This window comes from Muscardinus avellanarius, assembly GCF_963383645.1.
Source record: "Muscardinus avellanarius genome assembly, chromosome: X".
Classification (NCBI taxonomy): Eukaryota; Metazoa; Chordata; class Mammalia; order Rodentia; family Gliridae; genus Muscardinus; species Muscardinus avellanarius.
Window position 1 is genome coordinate 1,211,365 of NC_137792.1, and position 12,373 is coordinate 1,223,737.

The 12,373-nt window shown below is 53.8% G+C and overlaps 1 protein-coding gene across 1 annotated transcript in view; it reads right to left on the minus strand.

Annotated features, from left to right (window-relative positions):
* Nucleotides 1-12,373, minus strand: part of PUDP (pseudouridine 5'-phosphatase) — a gene marked incomplete at both ends in the record, with an annotated part of 68,522 nt that overhangs the window by 17,880 nt on the left and 38,269 nt on the right. The window contains one exon of the mRNA XM_080718560.1: nucleotides 104-333. Within this exon, the coding sequence (XP_080574686.1) occupies nucleotides 104-333 (230 nt within the window). The remainder of the gene's footprint in view (nucleotides 1-103; nucleotides 334-12,373) is intronic.

Consider the following 12,373-nt stretch of genomic DNA (forward strand, 5'->3'; position numbering starts at 1 on the left):
GGCGCGCCCCAGAGCAGCCGGCTGCCGTGGTGACAGTCAGGACCCCGGCCCGGTGCCAGCCAGGCCCCCGCCAGCCACTCCGCAGCCCCCGCGCCCGACTGACCTTTTCCACAGGAGGCGGCGGGGAGAACCTCTTGGCACAGGCCAGGAAGATGTCGGGGTCCGGCTTGCCGCTCTTGACCTCGGGGTCGTCCCCCAGCACGATGTGGTCAAACAGGCCGAAGAAGTCCTTGTGCCTCCTGGTCTTCACCTCGAAGGACGCGGACCCCGAGCTGGTGGCCAGGGCGAAGGGGACGCGGTGTTTCCGCAGGTGCTGGATCAGCTTCTCGGCCCCTGGCGCGGAGGAGAAGGCAGAGGGCAGGCGTCAGCCTCGCGGGCAGGGCGCGGCTGCGGGGACTGCAAGGCCCCTTCCCGGGGCTGCGGCTTCTCCATCTCCACAGACCACCTGATAAACCTCCCCCCGCCTCCCACACGGGGCTACTGGGAGGCGGAGACACCTTTGTGAGGCGGGGCTTAGAGAGGGGAGTTAGGCTATTGGGGGCGTGGCTGTGAAGGGAGCGGGCCCGGTTCCTCTTTCTCTGCTCCCTGGCTACCGTGAGGTGGACAGACCTGCTCTGGCATGCCCACCCACCACGACGGCACGCTGCCTTGCTTACAGGGCCGAGTGAGCCGATGGGTCTCTGGCGTTGTGTCACAGGGACGGAAGCTAACTCAGCACGTGCTACAAGACCAGGCTCTTCGGACGGACGATCGGAGCCGTGGCATTTCCCGAGGAAACAGAAAAAGACTTTCCTAGAAAGAAGAGCCGCTGGCCTTGAACCTGTGCCACTCCGGTCTCAGCCTCCCAAGTGCTGGGGTGACAGGCGTGGACCACGGTGCCCGGCTGAAACGTCTTATGTTCCACAGAAAGCGAGCCAGCGACTCCTCGGGAGGGACGCCTCCTGCTGAACGCACAGGCAGCCGGGGAGGGGACTCTCGTGGAAGATTCGCTGGGAATGAGGGGAGGCCAGGACCCCGGCGGATGGGGAGATGGACCCAAGTCCCTGGAGCGACAGTTCCTTAGCGCACGCGCAGGAGACAGACCTGTAAGGACCATCTTTGTCCACAAGACTCAGCAGCTTGGCTAAAACGCTGCCTCGATGGGCTCTGCTTTTCCAGAGGCCCCAGGAAAGATGGACAGAGCCATTTGTGATCTCACACCTAACTCCATCCCAGAGGGAGGGATCCCGCAAGCATCTGTGTAGAGGAAGCTAAGCGGCAGGCCGGGCAGCGCTGACTGTGTCAGGACGTGGGGAGGGAGCGGGGTAGGGCCGAGGGATGTGTGCACGGGTGAGATACATGACTGCGATGCACCGATACCAAAAAATTTTAAAAAAGCACCAACAAAGCAAAACCTCGCGCTGTGCCAGACGTAAAACACCAAACGACCGACAGATAGTCTACGCCGCCAGCCCTAAGGAAGGGAACGGACGAGACCGCGAGCCTACAGGAGAGCTGGCCCACAGACAGGCCACGGGACTGGACGCTGGCCTGATGGTCGCTCCATCAAGCTGGGGAATACGGAAACAAAAGTAAGACAGCACGCTTGTGATCCCTGTGCTTGGGAGGAGGAGACAGGAGGACCGCAGGTCCAAGGCCAGCCCCAGCTACTTAGCGGGGTCCTTGCAACTTAGGAAGACCCTGTTTCAAAGTAAGGAAGAGCCGGGCGCGGTGGCGCACGCTTGTCATCCCCGCACTTGGGAGGCGGAGACAGGAGGATCGCGCAGGTTTGAAGCCAGCCGCGCTGGCTTAAGAGACCCTGTTTCTAAATAAAAATATAAAAAATAGGTCTGGGAGTGTAGCCCGGAGGTAGAAGGGTTTCCAGAAACCCCAGTACCACCAAAAAAACCAAAAAACAAAACGTGAGACACCGCTGCCCGCGGTCTGTCCAGACCTAATTTCAGTGTAAACGCACACACAGATTCCAAGAGCGAACACTCCGTGTAACGCAGGTGCCGCGGGGAGACAGCGAGGGCCGCTATGTTAATAGCAGACAAGAGGCACTCTGAACGATGAATGACCTTCACCGGGGACGCACGGGGACATCTCACAGTGACAAACTGGCCACTTCGGCAACAAGGCATCACGATTCTCAACGCGTACGCACCCAATAACGCAGGTCCGGAACGCACCAAGCCAACGCCGTGGGGCTGAATGGAGACACAAACACAGACAGAACGTGCCAGTTCCCTCCTCGGTCACTGATAAAACAGGTAGAGAGAAAATAACGAGCCGGGCGTGGTGGCGCACAGCTTGTGATCCCAGCCTTCGGGAGGCTGAGGTGAGAGGACCGCAGTTCATGACCAGCCTCAGCTACTTAGCGGGGCCCTTTGCAACTCAGTGAGACCCTGTTTCAAAATAAAGAAAAATAAAAAGGGAACTAGTACTGCAAGAAAGTAACATAAAATAAAAACAGGGGGTATAGCTTGGAGGTAGAATGCCTCTGGGTTCCAACCCCAGTACCACACACAAAAAGTAAACAAATACATAAATAAAAAGGAAGAGGGGACATAGCTGAGCCTGGTGGCGCACGCTTGTAATCCCCGCGCTTGGGAGGCTGAGACAGGAGGGTCGCACGGGTTCGAGGCCAGCCTCAGCTACTGAGTGAGGCTCTCAGCAACTTAGTGAGACCCTGTTTCCAAATAAAATAGAAAATAGGTCTGGAAGTGTAGCCCGGAGGTAGAAAAGCCCCTGGGTTCCACCCCTAGTACCACAAAAAATTAAATAAATAAATAAATAAATAAATAAATAAATAAATAAAAAAGAGGGACCATAACTACATATACTAATATAATTTGAAAGGTAAAAATATATATTTAAAACAACTTAATGCCAATAAATTTGACAATTTTATTTACCTACTTATTTTATTTATTATTATTGTTGTTGTTGTTATTATTATTATTATTATTATTATTATTACTTTTGCATGTGTGGTACTGGGGATGGAACCCAGGGGCATTCTACCTCCAAACTACACTCCCAGCCCTATGTTTTTTATTCTTTATTTTGAAGTAGGGTGTCACTGAATTGTGGAGGGTCTAAGTAGTAGCTGAGGCTGTCCACAGACCACGATCCTCTTGTCTCAGCCTCCCAAATGCTGGGGTTATAAGTGTGCGCCGCCACGGCCGGCTAAATTTGACATTTTAGAATAAACCTACCCAGCAATACCACTTCTGCGTATCCACCCAAAAGAATGGAAACCCAACCACCGCACGAACGCGTGTATATCTAGGCTCACAGCCACGCGGTTCACCATTGCCAAGATGTCCACCAACAGATGCATGGATTACAAAACTGTGGGATGGATACAGGATGGAATTCTACTCAGCCGTAAAGAACAAAATTATTTCACTTACAAAGAAATGGACGGAACTGGAGGGCATTAGGCTAAGTGAGATTAGTCAGTCACAAAAAATAAGAAATCGGATGCTGTCCCTAATAGGCGGAAGCTAGGGAGAAATGGGTGACAGGAGGAGCTCTAGATGAGGAAGGGGATTCTATAGAGGGGCAAATAAGGCACTGGGGGGATGGAAGGGAGAGGAAACTCTCTAAAGCACAGGATGGACGTAAACTAACACGTCAGAGTCAATTGAGGGGGGGATGAGGTGGGGATTGGGGAAGGGCTGACTGGGTGATGTGTGCGTGTAGGTCTCCGCCATCTTGTATACCCCATTAAGACATACGACTACACCGCACCAATTTAAAAAAATACAAAACTTGCCCAAGACACTTACAAGCGGAATAGCCTTCTACCTACGGAATGGATTCATGGTTAGAACCTCTCCCCTGTCTTGGACCGGAGGTCTCACGGTGACTTACGTGAATGCCAAAGAAAACAGGAGACTTAACATGCTGTCAGAGCGCTGGAGGGCATGACTCGCAAGCTTTTTTTGGTGGTATCAGGACACACCGAACGGAAACTAGAAGGAAACCCACACTTGTTAACCCCACGAACACACCGCACACCTCCACATACGAACAGCACTCACCCAGGGCCGGAGAGCTCGAGCTGGGGAATTTCTGCGCACACTCTGTCCGGGAGTTAAAACATTAGCCGCCACACCGCTCAATTCGCTCGCAGCAGCTACCCAGTGATATCTGGGCTAGCTGAATTTATTCGCTCTATGTATTCATTTATTATCAGCGGTGCTGGGGATGGACGCCGAAGCATTCTGCTTCAGGGCTACACCACCGGCCACATTTTATTTCTCATTTTATAATTTTTTAATATATTTTTTTGGTGGTACTGGGGTGGAACCCAAGGGGCTTTTCTACCTCCGGGCTATACTCCCAGACCTATGTTATATTTTATTTGGAAACAGGGTCTCACTAAGTTGCCGAGAGCCTCACTAAGTAGCTGAGGCTGGCTTCGAACCTGTGCCATCCTCCTGTCTCAGCCTCCCAAGCGCGGGGATTACAAGTGTGCGCCACCACGCCCGGCTTTATTTCTCATTTTGAAACAGAGTCTGGCTAAGTTGCTGCGGCTGCGGTAAGTTGTGAGGCTTCAAGCCTGCGGTCTTCTTGTCTCAGCCTTGGTAAGTTGCTGAGGCTGGCTTCGAACCTGTGGTCCTCCAGTGTGTTCCTGGGAAGTGAATCCAGGGCATCCTGCTTTGATATACTGCCAGTCCTCTTTTTTTACTTTTTATTTGGAAACTTGTATGACTTTTCCAAGCACCTTGCTAAATTGCCGAGACAGGCCTCGAACCTGTGATCCTCCTGTCTCGGCCTCCCAAGAATACCGGGATGACAGGCATGTGCCATTATGCCGGGCTGGAAACAACACCTTGGCGTGTTGTGTTTAGTGGGGAACAGCCATCCCGAAACCCTTTGATTCTTTCTCCTGCCAATAAAAGGGGGGATATGCTCTGTCGTCTTATTTACTTTCTGTGCTCCCCTACAGTGTTACATTAGGTACCTCGAAAACTATTCCCAGAAAGAAAGATGTTAAACACATAAGCCTAAAGGAAATAAATCGGATTTACATTTTGAAGGTTAATAGACCAAAGGAACTTTAACAAGAGCTTTCTTTTTATAGTACGTTTCGGAGATTCACGTGTTTAAATATGCTCCCGTTATTTTTAAAGCTGTTGGTTTAAAATTGGAAAAGCTAATGATTTGAAAGTCTCCTTTGAAATTCAGGTAATTCAGATGCGCGGCTTTGATCACAGCGTCTGCCCAGACCAGAGGACGCTGCTAGCAATGTCTCCGTGATACCACAGATGGCTGTTCCTGCAAGCCGCCCACCTTGTGTTAAGGTTTGTAGTTGCACCGAACCCGGCAGTGGTGCAGGCCTGTAACTAACACACACACACACACACACACACACACACACACACACACACACACACACGGTCCTTCCCGATGAGTGAGAGTGTTATGACACGGAACCCAGGACCCAGCAGGATCGCGGCGTGCCAGCCTGCTGAGGGCCGAGTACATTTCTCCGGCGGGCCTGGGTTCTGGCCCCCGTCAGGAGGCCCAGATGAATGTCGTCAAGGAGCTGCGTGCGGAGGGGATGCACACCAGCTAACACGTGTGTGCACCCTCCCCGCACGCAGTGAGGCCCGGGAGCCTTACCAGCATCCGGGCCACGGCTAAGACGGTACTCACAGCGCTGTGACCCGGGAGCAAGTGCCCAGCTCCGTCACACAGCTCCCCAGCCCGTGAGCCTCGCACGGACGGCCTTGCCCTATACAGTCACTCTCCTTGGCAAGCAAGAGGCTGTGAGAATGTAAATGGAGCTCCGTGCTAGGGAGAAGCCGGTTAGTATAGAAATGAAACCCCGCTCACAGCCCTGGGCACTGGCGTGCGCCTAAGCGTTTAAGGGCAGGGCAGGGCAGGGCAGGCAGCCACTGTTAAGAAGGACTTCTCCCTCTGCTCGCCCAGGACTGCTCCCCCCCTCAGAGGCGGAGAGACAGGAAAAGTGAAGCAGCGGCGGGCGGCGGTCTCCCGAGGCGGAAGGCTCTATTTACTTTGTTCTCGACACTCAGGCCCTAAATCCAATGGCAGTGTCCCCAGAAGAAACGGAAGAGACAGAGAAGCCCCAGGGAGACAGGCAGAGGTTGGAGGGATGGGGCCACGGCCAAGGGACGCCCGGGCCCTCGGTGTGGAAGGGGCAGGGGCAGCAGGAGGCTCCCAGAAGAGGGTACCGCCTGCTGTTGGAAGTCAGAGCCTGCAGACCCCCGTGTGGCAGCTGCTTAAAACCAACGCACGCCGGGCGCGGCGGGCACGCTTGTCATCCCGCGCTTGGGAGGCGGAGACAGGAGGATCGCGCTGGTTCGTAGCCAGCCTCAGCTGGCTTAGGAGACCCTGTTTCCAAATAAAAATATAAAAATCGGTCTGGGAGGGTAGCCCCGAGGCAGAAGGGCTTCCAGGAACCTCAGTACGACCAAAAAAAAAAAAAAAAAAAAAAACCAATGCACATGTAGGTGGTCTCAACAGACACTGCCCGTTTTTGTGAAACGTCTCCACTCTGAAAGAAACCAAGAGGCAGGAGAAAGGAACCTGCTGAAAACAGAGCCTGGCAGACGGTGGTGGCACAGGGACGGGCTGCAGGACAACCAGGGGGCAGAGACGCGGGAGTCTGAGAAGGCTTCAAACAGGAGCAGACTGCCACACAGGAGCGGGCCTCGGGGAAAGAGCACCCGAAGGCCAAAGGACACTCTGCTTTGCTGGGCGTGGTGGGCACGCTTGTCATCCCCGCGCTTGGGAGGCAGAGACAGGAGGATGGCGCAGGTTCGAAGCCAGCCGCGCTGGCTTAAGAGACCCTGTTTCCAAAAATAAAAAAAAAATAGATCTGGGAGTGTGGCCCAGAGGTAGAAGGGCTTCCAGGAACCCCAGTACCATCAAAAAAAACAAAAACAAAAACAAAAACAAAAGCAACAAAAAAACCCACTCTGCCTTCCTTTAGAATGGGGGTCTCCTGAGCTGTGGATCTACTGAGAGATAAAGGAACCTTTAAGAGGCGGGGCCCAGGCGGAGGTCTCCAGGTTACTGGAGTATAGTCCTATTGGGAGGTGGAGCAACCTCTAGGAGGCGGGGCCCAGGCGGAGGTCTCCAGGTTACTGGAGTGTGGTGCTATTGGGAGGTGGAACCTTTAAGAGGCGGGGCGTAGGGAAAGGTCTTTAGGTTACTGGTGCGCAGCCCGGAAGAGGACCGAGACCTCAGTCTCTTCTTCCACCTTTGCTGGCTGGTTTCCATGACAGGACGTGCGGCCTCACCCGAAGCAAAGGGCCCGTCCATCAAGGACTTGCGGGGCACTGGAAAGCTGCCACTGAGCGGGTGGAAACGACACATTAGAATCGTATCCTGCAGCCATTCGACTTCCCGAGCGGGGAGAGGCTTCGTGAATCCGCCCCTGTCGTCCGCTGTGGACTGCAGATGGAGTGGTGCTTACGGCAAGGCGCCGGCAGGCGGGCTTCTTTGGGGCGACCTGCTCCTGCTGACTGCGTCATTGCTACGGCACGCAGGCAGAGGACGCCATGCGATCAGACCCACACACGTCGGATTCAACGCGGCCCTTGGTCTTCCTTTTTCGGTGCTAGGGATTGAGCCCAGAAAGCGTTCATTTTTCTGTCTCTCTCCAAACGCACCGAGGGCAACACAGGGTTGGCCGAGGGGGCAGCGGATGTGGTGGTCAGCCTGGTGACCGTCCTGGCCTTCCGAGACCTGAACAACCTCAAACTGCAGGCTGCATCCCACACGACCCTCCTGGGAAGTCTCAAAGCTGCCAAGAGAGCGCACACCTGAGGACAGGGCCCCGCGCCCCGGCCTCCACATGAGGCACGGCTGGAGCCCGACACCCATAAGCTCAGCGGATACACACGTGCATACACACACACACACACACACACACACACACACACACACACACACACAAACACACACACACGGTTCCACGGACCAAGCACCCTAAGTTGCAGAGGGCTTCGCCAAGTTGCTGGAGCTGACCTCCAACCTATGATCCTCCTGCTTCAGCCTCCCAAGTACTAGAACGACAGGCATGTGCCCCCACCACACCTGGCTCCCCCATTTCTGTCTGAGACACCCAGTCGCCACTGGGCAAAATGAAGGTAAGTTCACACTGGATTCTTTCCCCCTAGGTAATAGTGTGTTAGTGATGGGACTCTGTGCTGACAATTTCAGCATCTGAATGTTTACCTTTTACACTAGCAAAGAGGCAAAAGAAAGCCCCCCCCAAACATATATAGCACTCATAATCAAATGTTTTGGTTTTTTTAATGGTACTGGGGGTGGAACCCAGGGGCTTTCTACCTCCGGGATATACTCCCAGCCCTATTTTATACTTTATTTGCAAACAGGGTCTCACTAAGTTGCCAAGAGCCTCACTAAGTGGCTGAGGCTGGCTTCAAACCTGTGCGATCCTCCTGTCTCGGCCTCCCAAGAGCGAGGATTACAAGCGTGCGCCAACACACCCAGCTCTCAAACAGTTTTTTTTTTTTTTTTTTTTGTGGTACTGAGAATAGAACCCAGGGGCATGGTACCTTTGAGCTACATCTCCAACCTTATTTTTTATTCTTTATTTTGAAACAGGGTCTTACTAAGTTACAGAGGGTCTCACTAAGTGGCTGAGGCTGGCCATGGACCCAGATCCTCCTGTCTCAGCCTCCCAAATGCTAGGATTACAAGTGTGCGCCATCACGTCTAGCTACAATCAAATATAAGCTTCTTATAAGCTTCTTAAATAGTCATTTTAATTACACACTTAAGCAAAGTAAATTACCAGTTTAAAATAACAGAAATTATATGATTGAGAGAGCGTAGCTGATACACAGATTTTTCTTTATTTTTTTTCTTCTTTTGCTGTACTGGTGGTGGAACCCAGGGGCTCTGTAACTCTGAGCTACACTCCCAACCCTATTTTTTTCTTTTTCTTTTTTTGGTGGTACTGGGGTGGAATCCAGGGCCTTTCTACCTCCGGGCTACACTCCCAGGTCTATTTTATACTTTATTTGGAAACAGGGTCTCACTAAGTTGCCGAGAGCCTCACTAAGTAGCTGAGGCTGGCTTCGAACCTGTGTGATCCTCCTGTCTCAGCCTCCCAAGCGCTGGGATTACAAGCCTGCGCCACCACGCCTGGCTCAGCCCTATTTTTTAATTCTTTACTTTGAAACCGGGTCTCACTGAGTTGCAAAGGGCCTAAGTAGCCGAGGCTGTCCGTGACCTACGATCCTCCTGTCCCAGCCTCTCGAATGCTGGGATGACAAGCGTGCGCCACCACGCCCGGCTGACTTCATTTTTCACTGGCTTCCCGCAGTCGTGCGTCAAGAGGAAAAGTGATGTGACTCCCGTGTGCTTGCTGGCTCCTTGCAGGAGGCTCGGGCCACCACCGCCTGCGAGCAGGCGTTTCTCGAAGACTGAACTGAGCCCTGCCTCAGGCCATCGATTCTGAGATAGCTGCCCAGCTCCGGGAACAGGTTCCTGCCCTGGTCATCCTCGACTCCGGCAGCGCGCCCGCTTCCGTTTCCCAGGCGCTCCACAGGAATTCCGAGCGGCTTTGTAAAGGTGCTGGCTGTGACGCGGCGGGCCCCGGGCCGTGCCAGGCCTTCAGGTCTAATTTACGAGGGGCCTTGTACACCCTCAAGCCTGCAGAATCACAGCTGCTCGTACAAACGGACTGCTCCAGTCACGGGTGTGAGACAGGGTGGTGGTGAAGGTAAGGAGAAGCAATAGAGAGGAATTGGGGCGGGACAGAGGAGAAGTGGGCTTCCCCTGTCCAGAAGGGAGCTCCTGGACCTTCTGGACAGGGGTGTGTGACTGACTTGGGTCCTAGCTCAAGGCAGCGTGAGGTCCGGGGCACCCAGGATAGAGACAGGCTCTTCTGGGGACAGGGATGCTGGGTGAACGGTGGTACTATAGTTCATCTCTGAGTCCCCCCAAGGCCTTGTGTAGACAGCTTGGGTTGCCTGTGGAGCTATGGGGAGGTGGTGGGACCTTTAAGGGGAGGGGCCTACTGGGAGGAAGGGAGGTCACTGGGGGTGTGGCCCTGAAGGGCCCTTTCTCCTCTTTCTCTTCACTGCCAGGGTGCTATGAGGCGAACGGGGGACTCCTTCATTACACACTGTTGCTATGATGTCCTATGCTGGCCCAGAAACCCACCCACCATGGGCTATGTTATGATCTCAGGGAGACAAGGTAGCCATGTTGGGGGCGGGGCTTGATAGCTAAGGAATGGTTGCCGGGGGGTGAGGCCTGGAGATTATATACGGCCCCCCTCCCTTTGCTCTCTCTCTTGCTAAGGCCTCCGTGATGTGAGAGCAGACCTTCCTCTCTTTCGCTCCCCGCACCGCGCTCTGAGCTCCCCCAGCGCAACTCGGCCCCACAGTGAAGGACACCCTGAAATCTCCAGCGCTGTGAGCGCACCCATCTTCCTTCCTCCAAGTTGTGGGCATCCTGTGCTTTGGATGATAGCGGTGAGAATGTGCACCGAGACACACTAGAGTCACGAAGCCAAAGCAACCTTTCCTCCTCGCAAGACGCGCATCTCCGGGGTCTTCCCACAGCCACGCAGGCTGACCGACACGAGCCTCCTCCTCGCTATAGCCACGTCCACCCAACGCCTGGGAATTCCCGGTTGGACGATTGCGTCTTTGCAGATGTAGTCAAGTTAACAGGAGACAGTATAAAATAAAAGCTGGGTCCTAAATTTAATGAGTGATCTCCCTCCCTCCTTCCTCCCTCTTTCTCTCATCTCTCCTTTCTTTTCTGTGGTCCTGGGGATTGAACCCACAGGCATTCTACCTCCAAATGAAACCCCCATCTCGTTTAATTTTTTAGTTTTGAAGAAAGGTCTACGTTGTTGAGGCTGGTCTTGGGCCTGTGATCCTCCTATCTCAGGTTCCCACGTGCTGGGATTACAGGTGTGGGATACTACGCCCAACTGAGTGATTTCTTTATAAGAAAAAAAGAGAGGGGATTTTGGAAACCGACCCACGCAGCCAGCCAGGGGAAGAGGGGGGCAGAGACTGGGAGGGGCGGTACAAGCCGAGGGCCTTCGAGGAGTGCACGGGAGCTGCGGGAGCACGGGAGGCCTGCAGGTTCTCCTCGGCCTCCGGAGGGGTCGGTCCCGGCCGCATCTTGGCGTTGCACGCGGAGCCTGGGAAGTGTGCGGAGCCACCCCGCCCGCTCACCTGCATGGTCATGGCGAGTGTGGGGTCACGAGGGGCGGGGTGTGAGTGGCCCCGTGTCCCGCCCGTGACCTCAACGACTACTAATTCACCTTCTAAGTACACACTAGTGATGCTTCACGGGAGACGGTGCATGACACCTGCGTGTGAGCCCTACGCGAACATTACGAGGGGAGCCAAGCAGTTAGGAGGTAAATTCAAAGAAATCCCCTCGCATCTTCAAAGGAGCGCTCGGGAGAGCCGAGCGCACATTTATTTGGCCTGCTGGTCCCCGGCGCCACGGGGAACCCGCGCTGGGCTGTGCTTCAGGGCGCCTGGCTCTGGGGTGCCTGCCGCTCAGCGGAGCTCTCTGGGGGGCCGAGTGTTTCTGTGACCTTGCCTACTGCCGTGGGCACAGCTACTCCAGGCAAACAAACATCTTTTCCTAGCATCCCCAGGAGCGGCGGGGCTTCGGGTCTGGTTCCATTTCATGGACTGCCATTAGATCTGAACCTCAGGTTGAAAGGAAGGCCAGTGAGCCTCAGGAAGAAAGGAACAGCGAGCAGGGCGCGGTGGCGCGCGCTGGTAACCCCAGCATTCGAGAGGCTGACGGGAGAAAATGAACCCCAAGCCCCCTGAAGCTCTTTTTCCAGCATCCATTTGACTATTCTGTAATAATGATCAGAGCACCACAGCAGCAAGAGAGCAAACTGTCAAAATATTGTGGAGAATTGAAAGCAGACGCAAGCCGGGCGTGGCGGCGCGTGCTCGTCATCCCAGCATTCGGGAGGCCGAGACAGGAGGATCGCGGTTCGAGGACAGCCTCAGCTACTTAGTGAGGCCCTCTGCAACTCAGTGAGACCCTGTTTCAAAATAAAGAATGAAAGATAGGGCTGGGGGTGGAGCTCAGAGGTCAAATGCCCCTGGGTTCCGTCCCTAGTACTACAAAATAAATAATGAATAAATAAGTAAATAAATACATGAAGCAGGTGCAATATACGTATATTATACAGTAAATTATATCTCCTGGAATTATCCAAGGAATACAGGCTTCTGTTTATTATGGCAAATGTTGAATTCTAGCACTCTCCAGGTAAGCTCCATTACGGATTTTGCTGGTTTGCCATATACACAGAATTTTCTTCTTAGGATAACCAGAAAGGAGTGGGATATGCTGATTTTTACACACACACACACACACACAC